The following is a 17,500-nucleotide window of genomic DNA, read 5'->3' as shown; positions in this document are numbered from 1 at the left end:
GAGAGAGAGAGAGAGAGAGAGAGAGAGAGAGAGAGAGAGAGAGAGAGAGCACCTGCATCTCCAAAGCCATCTGAGACAGAAGCCCTGTAAACAACGACATCTGGTCTGTTAGCAAATACTGATATTGTCAGTGTCAGCGTAGGATATGATACCCGAGTACCACTAGTGAGGGTAAGATGGCGCGAGAGATCGACATGCGGATCGGTGCATCTGCAGCAGTAAAACAGGCGCTGAGGAGATGAGTTTCCTCCGTAGGGTGGCTGGGCTCAGCCTTAGAGATAGGGTAAGGAGATGAGTTTCCTCTGTAGGATGAGTTTCTTCCGTAGGGTGGCCGGGCTCAGCCTTAGAGATAGGGTAAGGAGATGAGTGTCCTCTGTAGGGTGGCCGGGCTCAGCCTTAGAGATAGGGTAAGGAGATGAGTTTCCTCTGTAGGGTGGCCGGGCTCAGCATTAGAGACAGGGTAAGGGGATGAGTTTCCTCTGTAGGGTGGCCGGGCTCAGACTTAGAGAGAGGGTAAGGAGATGAGTTTCCTCCGTAGGGTGGCCGGGCTCAGCCTTAGAGAGAGGGTAAGGAGATGAGTTTCCTCTGTAGGGTGGCCGGGCTCAGACTTAGAGAGAGGGTAAGGAGATGAGTTTCCTCTGTAGGGTGGCCGGGCTCAGCCTTAGAGATAGGGTAAGGAGATGAGTTTCCTCTGTAGGGTGGCCGGGCTCAGCCTTAGAGATAGGGTAAGGAGATAAGTGTCCTCTGTAAGGGGGCCGGGCTCAGCCTTAGAGATAGGGTAAGGAGATGAGTTTCCTCTGTAGGGTGGCCGGGCTCAGCCTTAGAGATAGGGTAAGGAGATGAGTTTCCTCTGTAGGATGAGTTTCTTCCGTAGGGTGGCCGGGCTCAGCCTTAGAGATAGGGTAAGGAGATGAGTGTCCTCTGTAGGGGGGCCGGGCTCAGCCTTAGAGATAGGGTAAGGAGATGAGTTTCCTCTGTAGGGTGGCCGGGCTCAGCCTTAGAGATAGGGTAAGGATATGAGTTTCCTCTGTAGGATGAGTTTCTTCCGTAGGGTGGCCGGGCTCAGCCTTAGAGATAGGGTAAGGAGATGAGTGTCCTCTGTAGGGTGGCCGGGCTCAGCCTTAGAGATAGGGTAAGGAGATGAGTTTCCTCTGTAGGGTGGCCGGGCTCAGCATTAGAGACAGGGTAAGGAGATGAGTTTCCTCCGTAGGGTGGCCGGGCTCAGCCTTAGAGAGAGGGTAAGGAGATGAGTTTCCTCTGTAGGGTGGCCGGGCTCAGACTTAGAGAGAGGGTAAGGAGATGAGTTTCCTCTGTAGGGTGGCCGGGCTCAGACTTAGAGATAGGGTAAGGAGATGAGTTTCCTCTGTAGGGTGGCCGGGCTCAGCATTAGAGACAGGGTAAGGAGATGAGTTTCCTCTGTAGGGTGGCCGGGCTCAGACTTAGAGAGAGGGTAAGGAGATGAGTTTCCTCCGTAGGGTGGCCGGGCTCAGCCTTAGAGAGAGGGTAAGGAGATGAGTTTCCTCTGTAGGGTGGCCGGGCTCAGACTTAGAGAGAGGGTAAGGAGATGAGTTTCCTCTGTAGGGTGGCCGGGCTCAGCCTTAGAGATAGGGTAAGGAGATGAGTTTCCTCTGTAGGGTGGCCGGGCTCAGCCTTAGAGATAGGGTAAGGAGATGAGTGTCCTCTGTAGGGGGGCCGGGCTCAGCCTTAGAGATAGGGTAAGGAGATGAGTTTCCTCTGTAGGGTGGCCGGGCTCAGCCTTAGAGATAGGGTAAGGAGATGAGTTTCCTCTGTAGGATGAGTTTCTTCCGTAGGGTGGCCGGGCTCAGCCTTAGAGATAGGGTAAGGAGATGAGTGTCCTCTGTAGGGGGGCCGGGCTCAGCCTTAGAGATAGGGTAAGGAGATGAGTTTCCTCTGTAGGGTGGCCGGGCTCAGCCTTAGAGATAGGGTAAGGAGATGAGTTTCCTCTGTAGGATGAGTTTCTTCCGTAGGGTGGCCGGGCTCAGCCTTAGAGATAGGGTAAGGAGATGAGTTTCCTCTGTAGGGTGGCCGGGCTCAGACTTAGAGAGAGGGTAAGGAGATGAGTTTCCTCTGTAGGGTGGCCGGGCTCAGACTTAGAGATAGGGTAAGGAGATGAGTTTCCTCTGTAGGGTGGCCGGGCTCAGACTTAGAGAGAGGGTAAGGAGATGAGTTTCCTCTGTAGGGTGGCCGGGCTCAGACTTAGAGATAGGGTAAGGAGATGAGTTTCCTCTGTAGGGTGGCCGGGCTCAGCCTTAGAGATAGGGTAAGGAGATGAGTTTCCTCTGTAGGGTGGCCGGGCTCAGCCTTAGCAATTAAAAATCCACCAAGACCTGTCGACACATTCGATGAGGTGATGACGGTAAGAAACATAACTATTCTAAAAGTGATCGTAATACTTTACCCTAAAAAAAACGTGAGCAGCAAAAAATAAATTAAAAAAAGACTTCAAAAAGTGCTCTTAAAACATGGTCCTCACAAAATCAGAATTACAAGACCACACACACACACACACACTGTGATGATTTGCATCCCCTGTCTAACTCGGTGTTAAACCAACTTCATTAATCCAGCCACCAGAGGGGGGTTGGCATCATGGAAGCAGCACTATCTGCCAACACTCCCACAGACTGTGTCGTCCTCTCTCTCACTCTCCGCTTCTCACTAATCTTCCTGACAAGCTGCCTCCATATTTTATCTCTTCTTCTTCAATTTGGGTCCAATCCTTTTCTCGCTGGGTCACATTTTAAGGGATTTGAAGGTAGGATGAAAAGAATTTCACGGGGAGCTCTAGAATCAACACCCCCCCCCCCCCCAACAAAAGAGAAAACTAAAACAAAAAAGAATGAGAATGAAATACGTAGCAATAACACGACAAAAGGGTCACGGTGTGTTTGTGAAGTGCTCCACGAAACATTGGAGTAAACAACACCCGATTGAACACGCATCTTTATTTAAACTTGCATTTAATCTCTCACCCGCGTGGCTGCCACCGCCATGTTTACTTGTTTGCTGCAGGTTTTTATTTTGCCTATGAATGTTTCATGAGTTTTTTTTTCTTCTTTTCTTTATGTAGATTCAAAGGAATCCAGGCTTGCTGTTTTCCTTCTGTTTCCAGTCTTTATGCTAAGCTAGGATAACCACACCCTAAAATGTACATTTCAAAAAAGATATTACATCAATAAAACTGGTTAATTAATCATTTAATCATGCACAATTCATTTTTATTTGGGTTACAGGTATATCGTAAAAGTTGGACATACAAGATCTGAATACTTTGTCCTGTAATGTCTTTTATTTAGATTTTCATTGGTCTATTTTTTACTGTCGAAATGTGTGATCAATGATGCAATGCATTAGCAGCAGACAATATTATACTCTGTCGTTACATTTTTACTGAGGCGACTTTTAATCATACGCGCAATTAAACTTAAAGGTTTAAAAAACTTCATAGTCATCCTCCAAATAGCTTTACAGTAGCCATGCCTTTGGATCAGAAAAGCACTGAACACCAGATGCTTTGTAAAGACCCAATGTTCCACTGTTATTATTACATTATCCAAATATGAAAGTCCTCACCTCTCCGACCATGCCGTTCCACTCCCCGTCGATGTTCTTCCCGTGCCTCCCGTTGGTCACCAGGTAAAGGTCGTAGGTGAAGCCCACTATTTTGGCCAGTCGCTTGAGGACGTCGATGCAGAACCCTTTGCAGCAGTGCTTCATGGGCCCGGCACCGTCCACCACCAGGCTGAGGACCCGAGAAAAAGAAACACATTTTTATGAGATTTGAAAGACGACGCGTTGACCTTGGACTCGCTGCTTGGCTATTGTAGAATTATTATTAACATTTAAAGCTCTCTATAAACATTCCCCTTCATATGTCACAGACCTCCTTCAGCAGGTCTACTGGCCCAGCCATCAATCCCAACACTGTGGGTCACCGCCCCCTTCTCATCTCTCTCTTTAACTGAGCTCTGATGTTTACTGTGTGTCTTATTGTTTCATTGGTGTTTATTGGTAATAATGTTTTATATCTGATCTTACAACACAATCTTACAATTGATCACTTATGGCCAAATCATATCTATCTACCTACCTACCTACCTACCTACCCATCTATCCATCTATCTATCTATCTACTTACCTACCTACCTACCTACCTATCTATCCATCTATCTACTTACCTACCTACCTACCTACATACCTATCTATCTATCTATCCATATATCCATATATCTATCTATCTATCTATCTATCTATCTACCTACCTACACATCTATCTACACATCTATATATCTATCTATCTATCTTTCGACCTATCTATCTATCCATCTCTCTATCTCTCTCTCTCTCTCTCTCTCTCTCTCTCTCTATCTATCTATCTATCTTATGAAGTGAGGTAAGGTGACCTTGAGTGACATAAAAAAGGTGTGATTAGATGCAAAAAAGAAAATATTATTCTGAATATTATTGTTGTTGTTATTTCGACTGTTTTAGGTAAACTGAGGGAGGCAGTGGAGGTATAAATGATTGCCAAGAGACTGATTGGATGCATGCTGACAGTTTGGTCTGTTGTGTTTGGAGAGACAACGCCAGACAGGTCGGGGAGTTTAGGGAAAAAAACAAGCTGCATTATTGAAACATAATTGAACTCCATCCCGTGGTCTTGGAAGGCATCTAGAATTAGGAGAAAAGATCTCTGAACGCCCCCCGTGAGACTCCATCGAGCGAACACCTCGCGTATGAAACCCGAGTGCATTTCGATGGCTATCGTTGGAGTAGCGGCTCTGCCCTCCATCAGCTGTCCGCATCAAGTGCCCATTTGATGGACCCCAAAGACACTTGTGGCAGCTATGGCAACCCCGTTGCTCTGTTACCTAGCAACACAACTCGCACAATTGTTTTTTTCTTATCGAAGCCAAGGTGCGAGCCACGTCGACCGTACGAGGGTGAAACACTCAACTGCTCTGGGTTTTGTACATTTTGGAAAAAGCCTTTCTTCAGTCGAAGCATTTTCTAGGCCCGAAATCATGAAGGAAGTACAAGTTGTGTGAAAAATGATTATATATATATATATTGATGTAATGTTTACGGACACAATGATCCCACATGACGTTTTGGCAGCGCATGAAGTATAATACGTACAGATTTATATATATATATATATATATATATATATATATATATATATATATATATATATATATATATATGCCCCGACAGCAGTTTGGGTGCCAACTAGCAAGCAGATGTCACCACGACGATCACCGCAGAATTGATGAACATGGGAAATTTACCGGAGCATCACATTTAATCGATTAACAGACTTTAAATGTTTATTGTTTAAAAAAAAAAAAAAATATGTTTGAAGCTGAAGTTCTCTAATTATGACCGATTGTGACCTTTATATAAGTCTTGTGTGTGCAGTGGTTCTCATCCAAAGTGGTGAATGTTTAAAGGCAGTTTGAGTGGTGCAGTAAACACATCGTGACCTTGGTGGTCGTGACAAGTGAACAAATAAAAAAGCATAAAACATCTTTACAGCAACGTCAGAGGAAATATATATTTATATATATATATATATATATACACGCTGTGACTGGTAAAAAGATTACGGCAAATAAATGATACGTGAAATAGTACGTGAGAGTAAAACAAGCACATAAGATGTGTGTGTGTGTGTGTGTTTATTAAGGGAAAGAAAAGACAAGCGAGTTCAATGAGGCGGATTTAGAGGAGGAAAAACTTTCCCTCTCAGCCAATAGGAGTGATGGAGGACAAAGTCGTTATCTTCCCATTCGCCGAGTCGTGTGCTGGCAGGAAGGAAGCTTATCTGGGATAAACCAGGAGCCCAGAGCTCACACACACACACACACACACAAACACACACACACACTCTCTTGCTTTTCTTCCCCCTGACTTACTTTAGCCTCAAATGAACCATACATGTAGATGAAACAGGAGAATTGAAATACCACAATGTGATAATATATATATAAATTAAATATATATATATACATAACAATGACACAACGATGTATCATTGTCGCGCGATGACAACGCCCGACTAGCGTTGTGCGTCTCATTTTACAGCACGTAGTCGTCACTGACTGCAGTGTGAAAGTTGAGGCGCCTTCGAAGGGCGAAGTGACGCGGTGTGAAAAGAGAGTTAAGACGCCTAACGCCGGGAGGCGGGGCCAAACAAACACAGGACCATCACCCAGGAGACCGGCGTTCATGTCCATAAGTGTTTGTGAAATGTTTTCCGTACGCACGTTATGACGTACGTACCTATTTTTTAAGCCAAAGCTAGATGTATTTCCTGAACTCAGCACCCCTGACGCTACCTGCGTCCGTTTCCTCGCCGTGAAACTGGACTGAATCCCTGCTCAGTATCTCTGAGGCGTTGGGGAGGGATGCAGCAGAGAACTCTTGCTAATTATCGTGATTGATTAAAAGACAATTAACCTTGCTTTGCTGTGCGGTTTCCAGTTTCTTTCATGGTTTTAATGAACAGCTGTAAGAAAATCTCGCCGCGTTCTTTAATTGCATGCTTTCAGGTGCCACGTGACTTTTAATGCATTCGTAGCTTCCGTGAGGAAACGTAATTTCCTCCCCGGGGGGGATCATTTCGATTATTCATTTTTTTCTTCTTCAGGTCTAATCCTCCCTGCACACCAGCACATTGGAGATGGGGAAGATTTGTGTCTCATGTACAAGAAAGCTCGGCCAGACATTTACATTTCACAAGGGATCAGAGTCTGGACCCTTCTGGTTTCAGGATGGTCTCTATCTCACCACTCTCTAAAACCTTTCTCTCAGGCTTGTTGGCCGATAAGGAGTCAGACTCCTGTATAACAGGGCACCTGTGTGTGTGTGTGTGTGTGTGTGTGGACTGTCCATTATCCATTATCATCAATATTATGCTGATCCTTTCTGCCTATGGCCATAATAACAAACTGCAGGTCATTTTAAAATTTCAAACACCCTTGCACATCTTTTATTTTCCTAATAAACACTTTTATTTGATAATATATTTCTTCTAAAGTGCTGTTATCTGTTTGTTGTTTACCATATTTATAATATATATTATTGTTTATTGTTTTTATCATATTTTTTATAATGTTGTTGTTTTATTCTGTCTATGTTTATTGTTTTATTATATTTATTTATTATTTTTTTATTATATATATATATGTTTGCGTTTATTGTTTTATTAGATTAATATATATTTTTTGTGTTATTTTATTCTGTCTTTCACCAAGGCAAATTCCTTGTCTGTGCAACGTACCTGGCCGATAAACTATTCTGGTTCTGATTCTGACTCTGATCCTGATCTGCCACTTTCTTTGGCAAATTACAAAAATATATATTTCAACTCAATGGAGGTGTTTTCATTGATATATAATGTGCATGTTTGTGAAAACCAGCTCCTGTATGCGTATCGTCCACAGTCCATATGTTCTGGTACGAAGACCTTTATCTGTGACAATGTATATCTGGAAGGCATGCGAGACTAATAGTGATGCACTTGAAACATCATATATGCAGAAGATTGGCTAACATCTTGAATACAACATTTCCGTGTATCAAAGGAACACAAATGTACAGACCAACTATTAGAGCACTGAACCTCGGAGAGTTTTGGATGCAATGAAAAGTAAAGATTCAGAAGGAGCTGCGTTACCTCGTGTTGACGGGCATTCGACAGGGTACCGAGTCCCGGATGCAGGAGCTGGTGCCGGGGTCGGCCGGCTCCACGATGACAAAGGGCCGCTCCTCCAAGGTGACCACCCGGAGGTGCTGGGAGTCATCCAGCGGCTTCAGGAAGGAGCCGTAGCGAGACCAAGGGTGGTAACGCAGACGCAGGTGGCCATTCTCCCACCAGCCAACCTGGACAGGGAATAAAGACGGATGCTCTTCAGCTCTTCTTTGAACATCCGATCAGTTTCGGATCACGTTAACCACGTTACCTCGTGTGGAAGCTAAGGATCTCCACCTCGCAGCTAACACAGCCGATTGGCTCACGAGCCAATAAGCATGCACAAAGTCGGTCATTTGCATAATTATTGTGATTTTTGTCACGTTAAGATGTCCAGATAAGATTTTTGTCACGTTAAGAGTGGTTCTCAAACTTTTTCTGTTCCATGCTGACTTTTTATTGAAATAACTTGTGTCTCCTCCATCTGTGCTTTTTCAAATAATAGAATAAAGAAAATTGAAATCACTTTCAACTAATGTGCAATCACGTTGTTAGAACAATGCCAATACAGTTATATATGTGCAAAAAGGGACTGGCAAAGAAATATCTTATTGGGACTGCAATGAACCTGATTTGCACTGGATATCTTTTCAAGATGATAACAATAAGTGCAACCTGTGAAAAACTATACAAAACAAGTTCAAATATTTGGCAATAAAGAGTTTTATACTGCATACAAAACAATAACGCGCAAAATTAGTGCAGTGTGTCAACTTTTATTAGTATTGGTGGCCGCAACAAGCCTGCTTTCCACTACAAATCCTTTTTAAACAGGGTTGCAGGCTTGATACTGCCACTCTCAATTCATGCTCAATGTTGAGCTTTTGTTTTGAAGGGCAACAGCAGAAAAGCCGATCTCACGTATATATTGGCTTTTGGTAAAACACCAAGAATCAGCGAGTCGCCAATAATCAATTAATGGCGTAATGTTAACATGTACACGAATGTACAGGCACTTCAACATGTATTTATTAATGACTTCCGTGTATTTTGAACTTGTGTAATTTGTGAAGTTCTCAATAAAGGTCTTTCTGCATTTCCTCCTGCGCCCCACCTGTAGTACCACTGCGCCCCACTAGAGGGGCGCGCCTCACAGTTTGAGAACCACTGCGTTAAGATGTCCAGATAATATATATATTTTTTTAAATCTCACCTGCACAACTTGCTTCTTAAATTCCTAATCAACAAGTCTTACTATTCGGGAAGGAACAGGCACCTCGCAGAGATGTGCTTCCTCATTAACAGTTTAAACTTCCCGGTTTGTGTCCAGAACGCCTCCTAGTGGTAGAACTCAGCAGTACGAAGCAATTATTTCGGGAGTCCAAGAATACTACATATCAATTAAAATGTCCAGGGAGTTCAGGAAGTTGAAGGTCATCCATGTGCCCCGAGTTGTTTGAATGAGTCCCGTTAGCTGCACGCAGCTCCCGTGTTTCTATTGTGTAATATAATTATTTAAGTCTGTATTATACGTCTATATCGGGCTCCTTCGGGGTGTATTATCTGGCGTACTGTGCTGCTTCTCCTCCTGACAAGTGCTTTACGAGGCGCCTCGGCCCACGCTGTCTAATCATTTCATTGATTTATCACCGTTTTGAGTCTTTTATGTGCTCAACATTTCCTGTTGTTTGCTTCTTTTCTCCTCCTTCCCTTCTGCTCTGCCCAGTTATGGGTTGTCGGGGAGATGTAAAGCAACAGTGTGTGTGTGTGTGTGTCTTTGCATCGGTTTTGTAGCATAATGAGCAATTTGTTCTCGTGCTGCGGCTCGTTGTATTTGGGGCAAGACACTGAGACCAAAGAGACAGTTTATGGTGTCGCGGTGACCTACATGTGTACACAGATCTGCTCCTATCGACTGACGACGCAGCAAATCTGCCTTTCATTTTCGGTTTGTCATTTTCTCGCCCGCGGGTGTCGTATATTCAGACGGTATTTGCATACGGCCGACGGATGCTGGGATTTGTGAAACATCATGCAAAGCCGCTCGAAAACACACTCATACGCAGGTCTCGTCACTTGTGAGGACGTTTTTGTATAGTCTGACTATAACCGTACCAATATTAACTATATGCTTGTGCACACGTTGTTTTGTTCTCCTCTCTAAAACCACGTCGTAAACCTATAACAAATGGTTGACCTTGAGGGGACCAGTCTCCACAAATACACAGGCATCTTTACTTCAATTCTTTCTCATCGACATTATACTGTCCCTCGAACATAACCCCTCTCCTGAAGGTAGCCAGATCCTCCCTCCAACTTTATTCCTAAATCTTGAACCTGAAATAAACACTTAACCTTGTCGGGACCCCGGGATTGTGAGAACAATCCATTCCCCAAACCGACTTAGCAGTCACTGCAGCATCACTCGTATCTTCCAACTGTATCGGGGGTCAAGGGCTAAAAGAAACTCAGCAGAAAACCGTCAGTAAAAAAAAGGTTTGTTTTGTTTATATAAACGTACACAGAGTCAAGTGCAGTTTATCTGGAGGGAAATATCAGATCACACGACCAACAGCCGACCTTAATTGTTGGGCCCAGCTTTCTGACCCAAGATGGGAGGTCAGTCCCCATAATGTACCGTGGAGACGTATGTCCCCACAACACCATGAATACAATGTATCACACACACACACACACACACACACACACACACACACAGGTGCAAGTATAGTAGCATTTTACAAGCAGAAAAAGACGAAAGTAACAGACACAAGCGAGCACATGATTTTGTGCACTGACACGCTTGCGCAGGGTAATTCTTAATTATCGGTTTCGGCCCCTTTTTGCATTAAAGACCAGACGTTTATAGCAAATGTGCAGCACCGGGCTCTTTGGACCAACCTCCACTCACTGTGCCTTTTATGCATTTTCGGTGCCTCTTCTTTAAATACTGTGTGTGTTCTCTCACCCTCCACGTTGCATAAATACTATTAGCTAGACCCTATAGTCTGTGCATGGACATGGCTCTTCTATGCACATTTGTCCTCCAGTTCACCCCTCGGACACGTTTTTGCATTAACTGAAGTGGATGCTTTCTGCTTATCCTTAAACACAAAACACAACAACACAAAGACATTTGTATGCAGACACACACACACACACACACACACACACACACACACACACTGCTCAGACAGGGGCTGAATCCCTGGATTGCCAGCGAGCAGAAGGCAGGGATGGAGTATGATTTGGTATTTCGTCACCATGGAGCTCAGACAGACTTTTGGATTTTTATTGAATCAAACTTGTATGAGACTCGGTGACAAACAGCAACACTTTTAAAAACAACTTAAGATCAAAAGTCGAGGTCATATTAGATGAAATACAGATTTTAAAAATCACGGTAAACTGCAGCACATACTGTTCAGAGAGATGTATTGTTTTGGTATTCGTTGCAAACCCTCAAATGAATCCGAGTCATTATGGGGTGCGTGTCACTTGGATGAATCAATAATTCAAGGTGGAATCCTTCCAAAATCAACGCTCCGTTGTGCACGGACGTGGAAAAGATCTACTTTTGCAGTCTGATCCGAACCCCTCCTAGTTTATTCATCATTCTGACATTAATGACCCCAAAGCAACCAATAGCTCTGCTTTACAGAATATTCTCTTTCATATATATTTTTCTTTTTGTCTGTTCTGCTCGGCTCGTTCTTCTGTTCATTACAAACAAATCACGGCCGCTGCAGCTGCAGAAAGGTAAAGCTCATAACTCTCAGAGCACCAGAGGACCTTTTCATACAAAGACACTCAGCGATGACGATAGCAATTGTACATTTTTTTTAAAACTGTTCAATCCGCAGACTGAAACACTTCATGTGTTTTTTTCTTTTCAAAGCAAAACACTGTGATTTTGTTAATCTCGATGAATACTTAAAATCAATTTTCTTTCAAGGAAATAAGTGCTGGATGCAATTGGGTACTGTTAGTATATTGTATATAAAGTCTGGGTATCTCAGCCTCTGCTGCTTTAAAGCCCTTAAAGCCCTTTAAATAGATGATGCTGCAGAAGGAGATGAAGGGACGGCGTTCACTTGATTGTAACTGAAGTTTCCTTTTTTTATCGTCGCTATTTGTTACAATGCCCCACAACATGCGTTCTATTCATTTTGGCCTTTTTTTTAACCTCAAGTATAAAGTTGTATTCATTTTGTATATATTCTGGACTTCCTGTCTGCTTCTCCGTGGCGTCGCTCTGTATTCTGGTCACACTCGCTCGGCTTTTGTTCCGTTTCCCGATGATGTCGACCCACCCGGAGAAGATTCAAGGCTCTTTCGCTACCGGCTCGACTAATAATTGAACTTGTTGTTTGCTCGAATGCAAAAAAAAAAAAAAAAAAGAAAGTCTCCACACTCAAAACTTTCCGGAGGGGAAAAAGGATTTTTGGTCAACAGAAATATTGAAAACACAGCCTCACTTATAGTAATTATTGAAGGGCTTGGCGGTCAAATTATGGACAGCGAAACATTGCTATTTTCCCTCAGTCAGCTCTGTAAATTGTAGTAAACAACTGAAGTGCAAAATGGTCTCAGAGAAAAATAATTGCTTATGAACTAGCTGCAAGACGGAGTACTTGTAAAAGGTCACAGAAAGGTCACTCTGTGCCTGAGAAGCTGTCGTCAAAAATAATGAATGATTGCGTCATCACGGCAATATCTGCAACATTTAAAAAGAAATAAATAATGCCGTCAGTCGCATTCATATTTTTGTTCTGTCTCTCTTTAGAAAACCAATAACACTCCAAATATGAGTGCGGAGGTGGATAAAGTCTTTGCTCGGGAGTCGTATACCAGTATGTGTATATATATATATATATATATATATATATATATATATATATATATATATATATATATATATATATATATATATATATATATATATAAAAACAGCATACTTAATACATACGTTAATAATAGTGTATTATGGATGTATTACAATTTTTTTTATTTAATACCAATTGAAACAGACTGGCTAGACTGCTTCATCAATCTTCTTAATACTTTCTAGCAAAAATATTTTTATGTTGCGTGTTAGCTGCTTGCAGAACAGATGGAGTAACGGCAAACATTTCTGAATGGAGACTTTAGATAATCCCGACCTCTAAACCCACAAAAATATGAATAATAATTCTCTAACCGCCCGCAAAAGGCTGAAAGTCAACTAGCTAACGGACACGCGCATTCACACTAAAACGATTAGCTTCTACCGGAAGTTGGTGCTAACGGAAAACCATTCATACTGGCAAAAAAAAGTATATTAAATCTACGTTGAAACTCCTGTTTCAAGGTGTGGTCTGTATTTGTATTTATCTCTCTATCTGCCAGTATTCTGCCTCCTGTGCAACATTTATAATTTGCCAAAGGAATGCATTGCAATTAGCGCATTAAAAAAAAGGGGCAAACTGCACTCATCTGCAAAACTGTACGTGAAATCACACGAATATTATCATTTTGTTTTGTGAATCAGACCTTCGGCGGTTGCTGCGATCGATCCTTTAGTGAGTCAGTTGGTTGCGAGTGAGGCCGAGAAGTCGTTTTCTAAAAAGCCTGTTACACCCAGACCTTCTGGGTAGCTCTGTGTTCACTGTCTGCTCCGTTGTGTTGTCTGTCACTCACCTTGTCTCTCGTTCCAGACGCCTCCCTCCTCCTGTGTGATTGCAAGTCCCGCCCTCATTGTTTCCAGCTGTGTCTCGTTCCCCTGTCTGTCAACTCCCCGTCCTGTGTCGGTTTGTCTTTGGATGTCGTTACAAGTAAAGCTTGCCTCGCCTTGTGTCTGTTTATTGGGTCCTGCCTCCGTGGTACCAGTTCCTGATAGCCTGCTCCTTTTGTTGTGAAGTACCGGCTGAATTATTGTAAAATCATTCATAATTTAAGATTTATTGTTATTGTATTGCGTTTGAAAAAAGGGATTCAGCTTTGTGTGGTTTAGGCTCTCCCGTCGCGTCGCTTACGGACGTATGGAGTCTCGTCTTCTTCGCTCCTTGATCCGCGGTATTCTTCCTTGTTTACGCTTCGGCTCAGAGAACAAACAAATTGTGAAAGACGGCTTGCTTCATCTTTGCAGCGCATAGCATCCAAAACAACTTCAGAACACTCACAGAATGAGATGTTCACGCGGTTTGAAGAGAAAGGCTCGAACGGAAACAGCAGAAATCAAACGAGGAAAGAACCCCACCATCTCCAATATGATCTGCGCTCAAGCGCGAATACACTTATTAACGATGACGCGATTTGATGCAGAAAAGAAATACTGAAACCACCATCAAACGATACTAATGTAAAAGTTAAGACGACTCTACTGTCTAACAATGTAAATATATAATGTTTTTGTAATGTTTTGCCCATCGTGCATCCATAAGCATGTCTGTGGACATATTTCCGTGTTCATTATTTTCAGGACGATGCAGCGTATTCATGACTCCAAAAGAAATTCCACACAAATGATTCACTTTGCCTGACGTTTGAGGTGCAGCCAGAAAAGTCAGAAACAGGCTAATTGCAAAGAAATATACAAAAATGGTAATTACAAAAGTCCACAGAATATATTCTTTGCCCAAAAGCGTGAACAAATCTCTTTTTGGGACGACTTCTTGATAAAAACATTCCTCCGGGGGATCTCGGTGCAGCCGGCTCTCGTTCAGGAGAGGTTGATGCAGCAGATGCACACCGCGACGTTCAGACAGTCGGAACGCGAGGCCGTTCAGTTCGGGTCCCTTGGGGGGTCGTATTGACACCGGAGGGTTGAAGACCCTCAAACAACCGACACGCCGAGGATTAACCGGCACTATGGACTCAAATGCACGCCCCGAATTTGACTTGTTCTCGGATGATTTGGTTTTCTGGGACCTCCGGTTGTTTCGAAACTGAAACATCTGGGCTTTTTTTTTTTTTCACGGCCGAAAAAAGAACACTGATAACTAACGTGTATTTCTGCGAGTGAGAGTGAAAAATAACTATAAAATAAAACAACTCCCTAAATTCTAAGGTTAGAAAAAGATGCGTAAGGATGCTCCGTGGAGCTGCAGAGTCGGGGTGGTACATCCCTCTAGGGGCTCGATACGATAAGTGAACCCTTTCAACGGGACGTTGTTGATCCGCTGTAATGTAAAAAATATGGATTATTATAGCAGCTTTAAGTACACGTGTGTCCGTGCTCGCCCTTGAGCGAGTCTGTGCACCAGATCGACCATCGTCAGCAGTCGTTTCCAGAGAGGGGCCCATAAATACTATGAAATGATGCCCTGAAATCATTTACACGGCGATGCTGATTATTAATAACAGATGCAAACTGAATCACTCCCCCTGATCTGAATCTCAAGCTCTTGTTGTCTTCTGTAAAACAAGTATTGGGGTGAGTTTCAGATTATATATCATGATGCACAAAGCTCTTGCGATCCATGCACAATAAACTCTCCCCGTTCCAAATGGTCAACGGTAAGTCAGACTTTAGTTATCTGATAGTCGGAGGTGTCATTGTATGTCGTGGCTGTGCAATTGAACTCAACTGGAGAAATACCATAAAACAATAGCCCAATAAGTCCATATATTGCCTGCGTTGTGATCCAGTCCGCCGTCTAGAAAACTTGAGCTATGGCACTTTCTGACATAAACGGAGTGAACTTATTCCTTAAATCTCACTTAATGCAATCTAATCTGAACCCTTCCTCCCTCGCGTGGGGCGGAGCTAAAACACAGCGCGCTGCGCCTTTAAGGTCAGCTTTGACGGAAAGGTGAAGAACCGCGAAATCCAAGGACTCGCACCGATAAGCGATGTGTGTTTTTTTACCTCTTTCAAAGGTCGACTTTTTTCCGTTATCATCCTTCGAATCGGGGGCGGGGGTCTCGAATCTGCACCCCCACCCCCTCCCCCCCCACACTCCCCCTCCCTGTAACTATATTGCGCTGTAAAAGGTCAGGAGCAAATGGAACAAAGCGGGATAGAACTAAAAGGTTTACTTGAGTTTGTCTTTCTCTCTCTCGTGGTCGGAGAGAGTCTCGAGGAATCGGGGGGGGGGGGGGGGGGGGTTCTGGGAGCTCTAATAAGATCGTAAGGGACAGTGAGTGAGACGAAGCCGAGCGGCGGAGACTCGGCGTGCGTTCGATGGGCCGTGAAATTGCCGTTAGCCCGTCTCGCCGCCGCGCTCGTGTAATTAGCAGCCGTGCACTGACCTCCTCCCAGCCTCTCCCATTGGTGTAGGAGATGACGTCGAGCAGCGGGTTGGACAGGTAGCCGTCGCTGTTGAAGGAGTAATCCCGCCCGCCGATGGAGATGTTGGTGAAGTACCTGCGAGAGGAGACAGGAGAGGAGTTAGATATCGCCTTCTTCGTGTGTGTGTGTGTGTGTGTGTGTGTGTGTTTCAAGTTATTCCGTCTGGGTCTCGTTTCCAGGAAGTGGGAGCGAAGGTTATTGTGGTTTTTTCCCCCACGATATTACATTGATGATATCGCTCCTTTTGCTGTTTATTATAAGCTGCATTTTAGACTCTTAACGTGTCTGTTCATGATCGCTGTACAATCTGTATTTGATTTTATTATAGGCTCCTCCCACAATATCTCGGTTTTGATCGTGTCCAATCCCTGTGGAGACGTTTCTGTCCCTCTTTACCACGAAGAGGACCGCCATGTTGAAATACAAAATAATATTAATTGTTCATTATTAATATTATATTACATAATTAAATATATTTTGCATCCTGGCTACGAATGTGCGACTATTTCACCTTTGCACTCAATTACTAATCAAAATAAATATGTGGAATACATTTAATAAATCAATGATACAAATTAAAATAAATTCTAAAACTACAAAAATCCGAATAAAAACCAAAAAAGATTTGCTTATGTCATCAAACACTCAGAGTCACCGCTCCGTCTCCTCTTTCGCTGTGTTGCAAAGCAGGTATAGGAGCGGGTCGCCATGGTTACGGGCATCCTCGCTGGAGGAAAGAACCGCAACAACATCCCCGGCAAACGCTTCATCAACTGCAATCGGACTTCCAAACAAATAAATATCCTCGCTCTGCAGAAACACTCCCGTCATGACTAATGTGAGGAACACCGCGCCGCACACATTCTAATCAAACACGTTTTATAGTCTGAGAGCCAACGGATTCATGTCATTGCATGAATCTGACGTTGAAGAAACACGTTCTGCTGCACACGAAGTGGTGCGAGGGGGTTTTGCTGCAGAGATTAAATCAAAAGTGAAGAGAGAGAGAAGAGAATCAATGAATAAAACACTAAATATCACAAAACAAATGCGTTTTGTTGGCAGCAAACGACACCCGAGCCCCCCCAAAGGGTCCCGAGCCCCCCAAATGATGTCGTCAACACCAAAATGATGCTTTTTATATTATTAATCTATGCATTGCATATTGTCAGCTTAAAGATCCGCTTACTACTTCTTTCATAACCCAATGTACAAGATACAGATACACAAAGACAAACAATGTACAAGATACAAATACACAAAGACAAACAATGTACAAGATACAAATACACAAAGACAAACAATGTACAAGATACAAATACACAAAGACAAACAAATACAAGATACAAATACACAAAGACAAACAAATACAAGATACAAATACACAAAGACAAACAATGTACAAGATACAAATACACAAAGACAAACAATGTACAAGATACAAATACACAAAGATAAACAAATACAAGATACAAATACACAAAGACAAACAATGTACAAGATACAAATAC

The 17,500-nt window shown here is 43.2% G+C and overlaps 1 protein-coding gene across 1 annotated transcript in view; it reads right to left on the bottom strand.

Annotated features, from left to right (window-relative positions):
• grin2da (glutamate receptor, ionotropic, N-methyl D-aspartate 2D, a) overlaps positions 1 to 17,500 on the bottom strand; it is an 89,033-nt gene that overhangs the window by 36,955 nt on the left and 34,578 nt on the right. Inside the window, exons 6-8 of the mRNA XM_034545507.1 lie at positions 15,950 to 16,064; positions 7,703 to 7,908; positions 3,595 to 3,763 (exon numbers count right to left, since the gene is read on the bottom strand). Of these exons, the coding sequence (XP_034401398.1) occupies positions 3,595 to 3,763; positions 7,703 to 7,908; positions 15,950 to 16,064 (490 nt within the window). The remainder of the gene's footprint in view (positions 1 to 3,594; positions 3,764 to 7,702; positions 7,909 to 15,949; positions 16,065 to 17,500) is intronic.

Source organism: Cyclopterus lumpus, chromosome 11, assembly GCF_009769545.1.
Source record: "Cyclopterus lumpus isolate fCycLum1 chromosome 11, fCycLum1.pri, whole genome shotgun sequence".
In the NCBI taxonomy this organism is placed as follows: domain Eukaryota; kingdom Metazoa; phylum Chordata; class Actinopteri; order Perciformes; family Cyclopteridae; genus Cyclopterus; species Cyclopterus lumpus.
The sequence above is the reverse complement of the archived record's forward strand: the minus strand, read 5'-3'. Positions and strand labels throughout refer to the sequence as shown.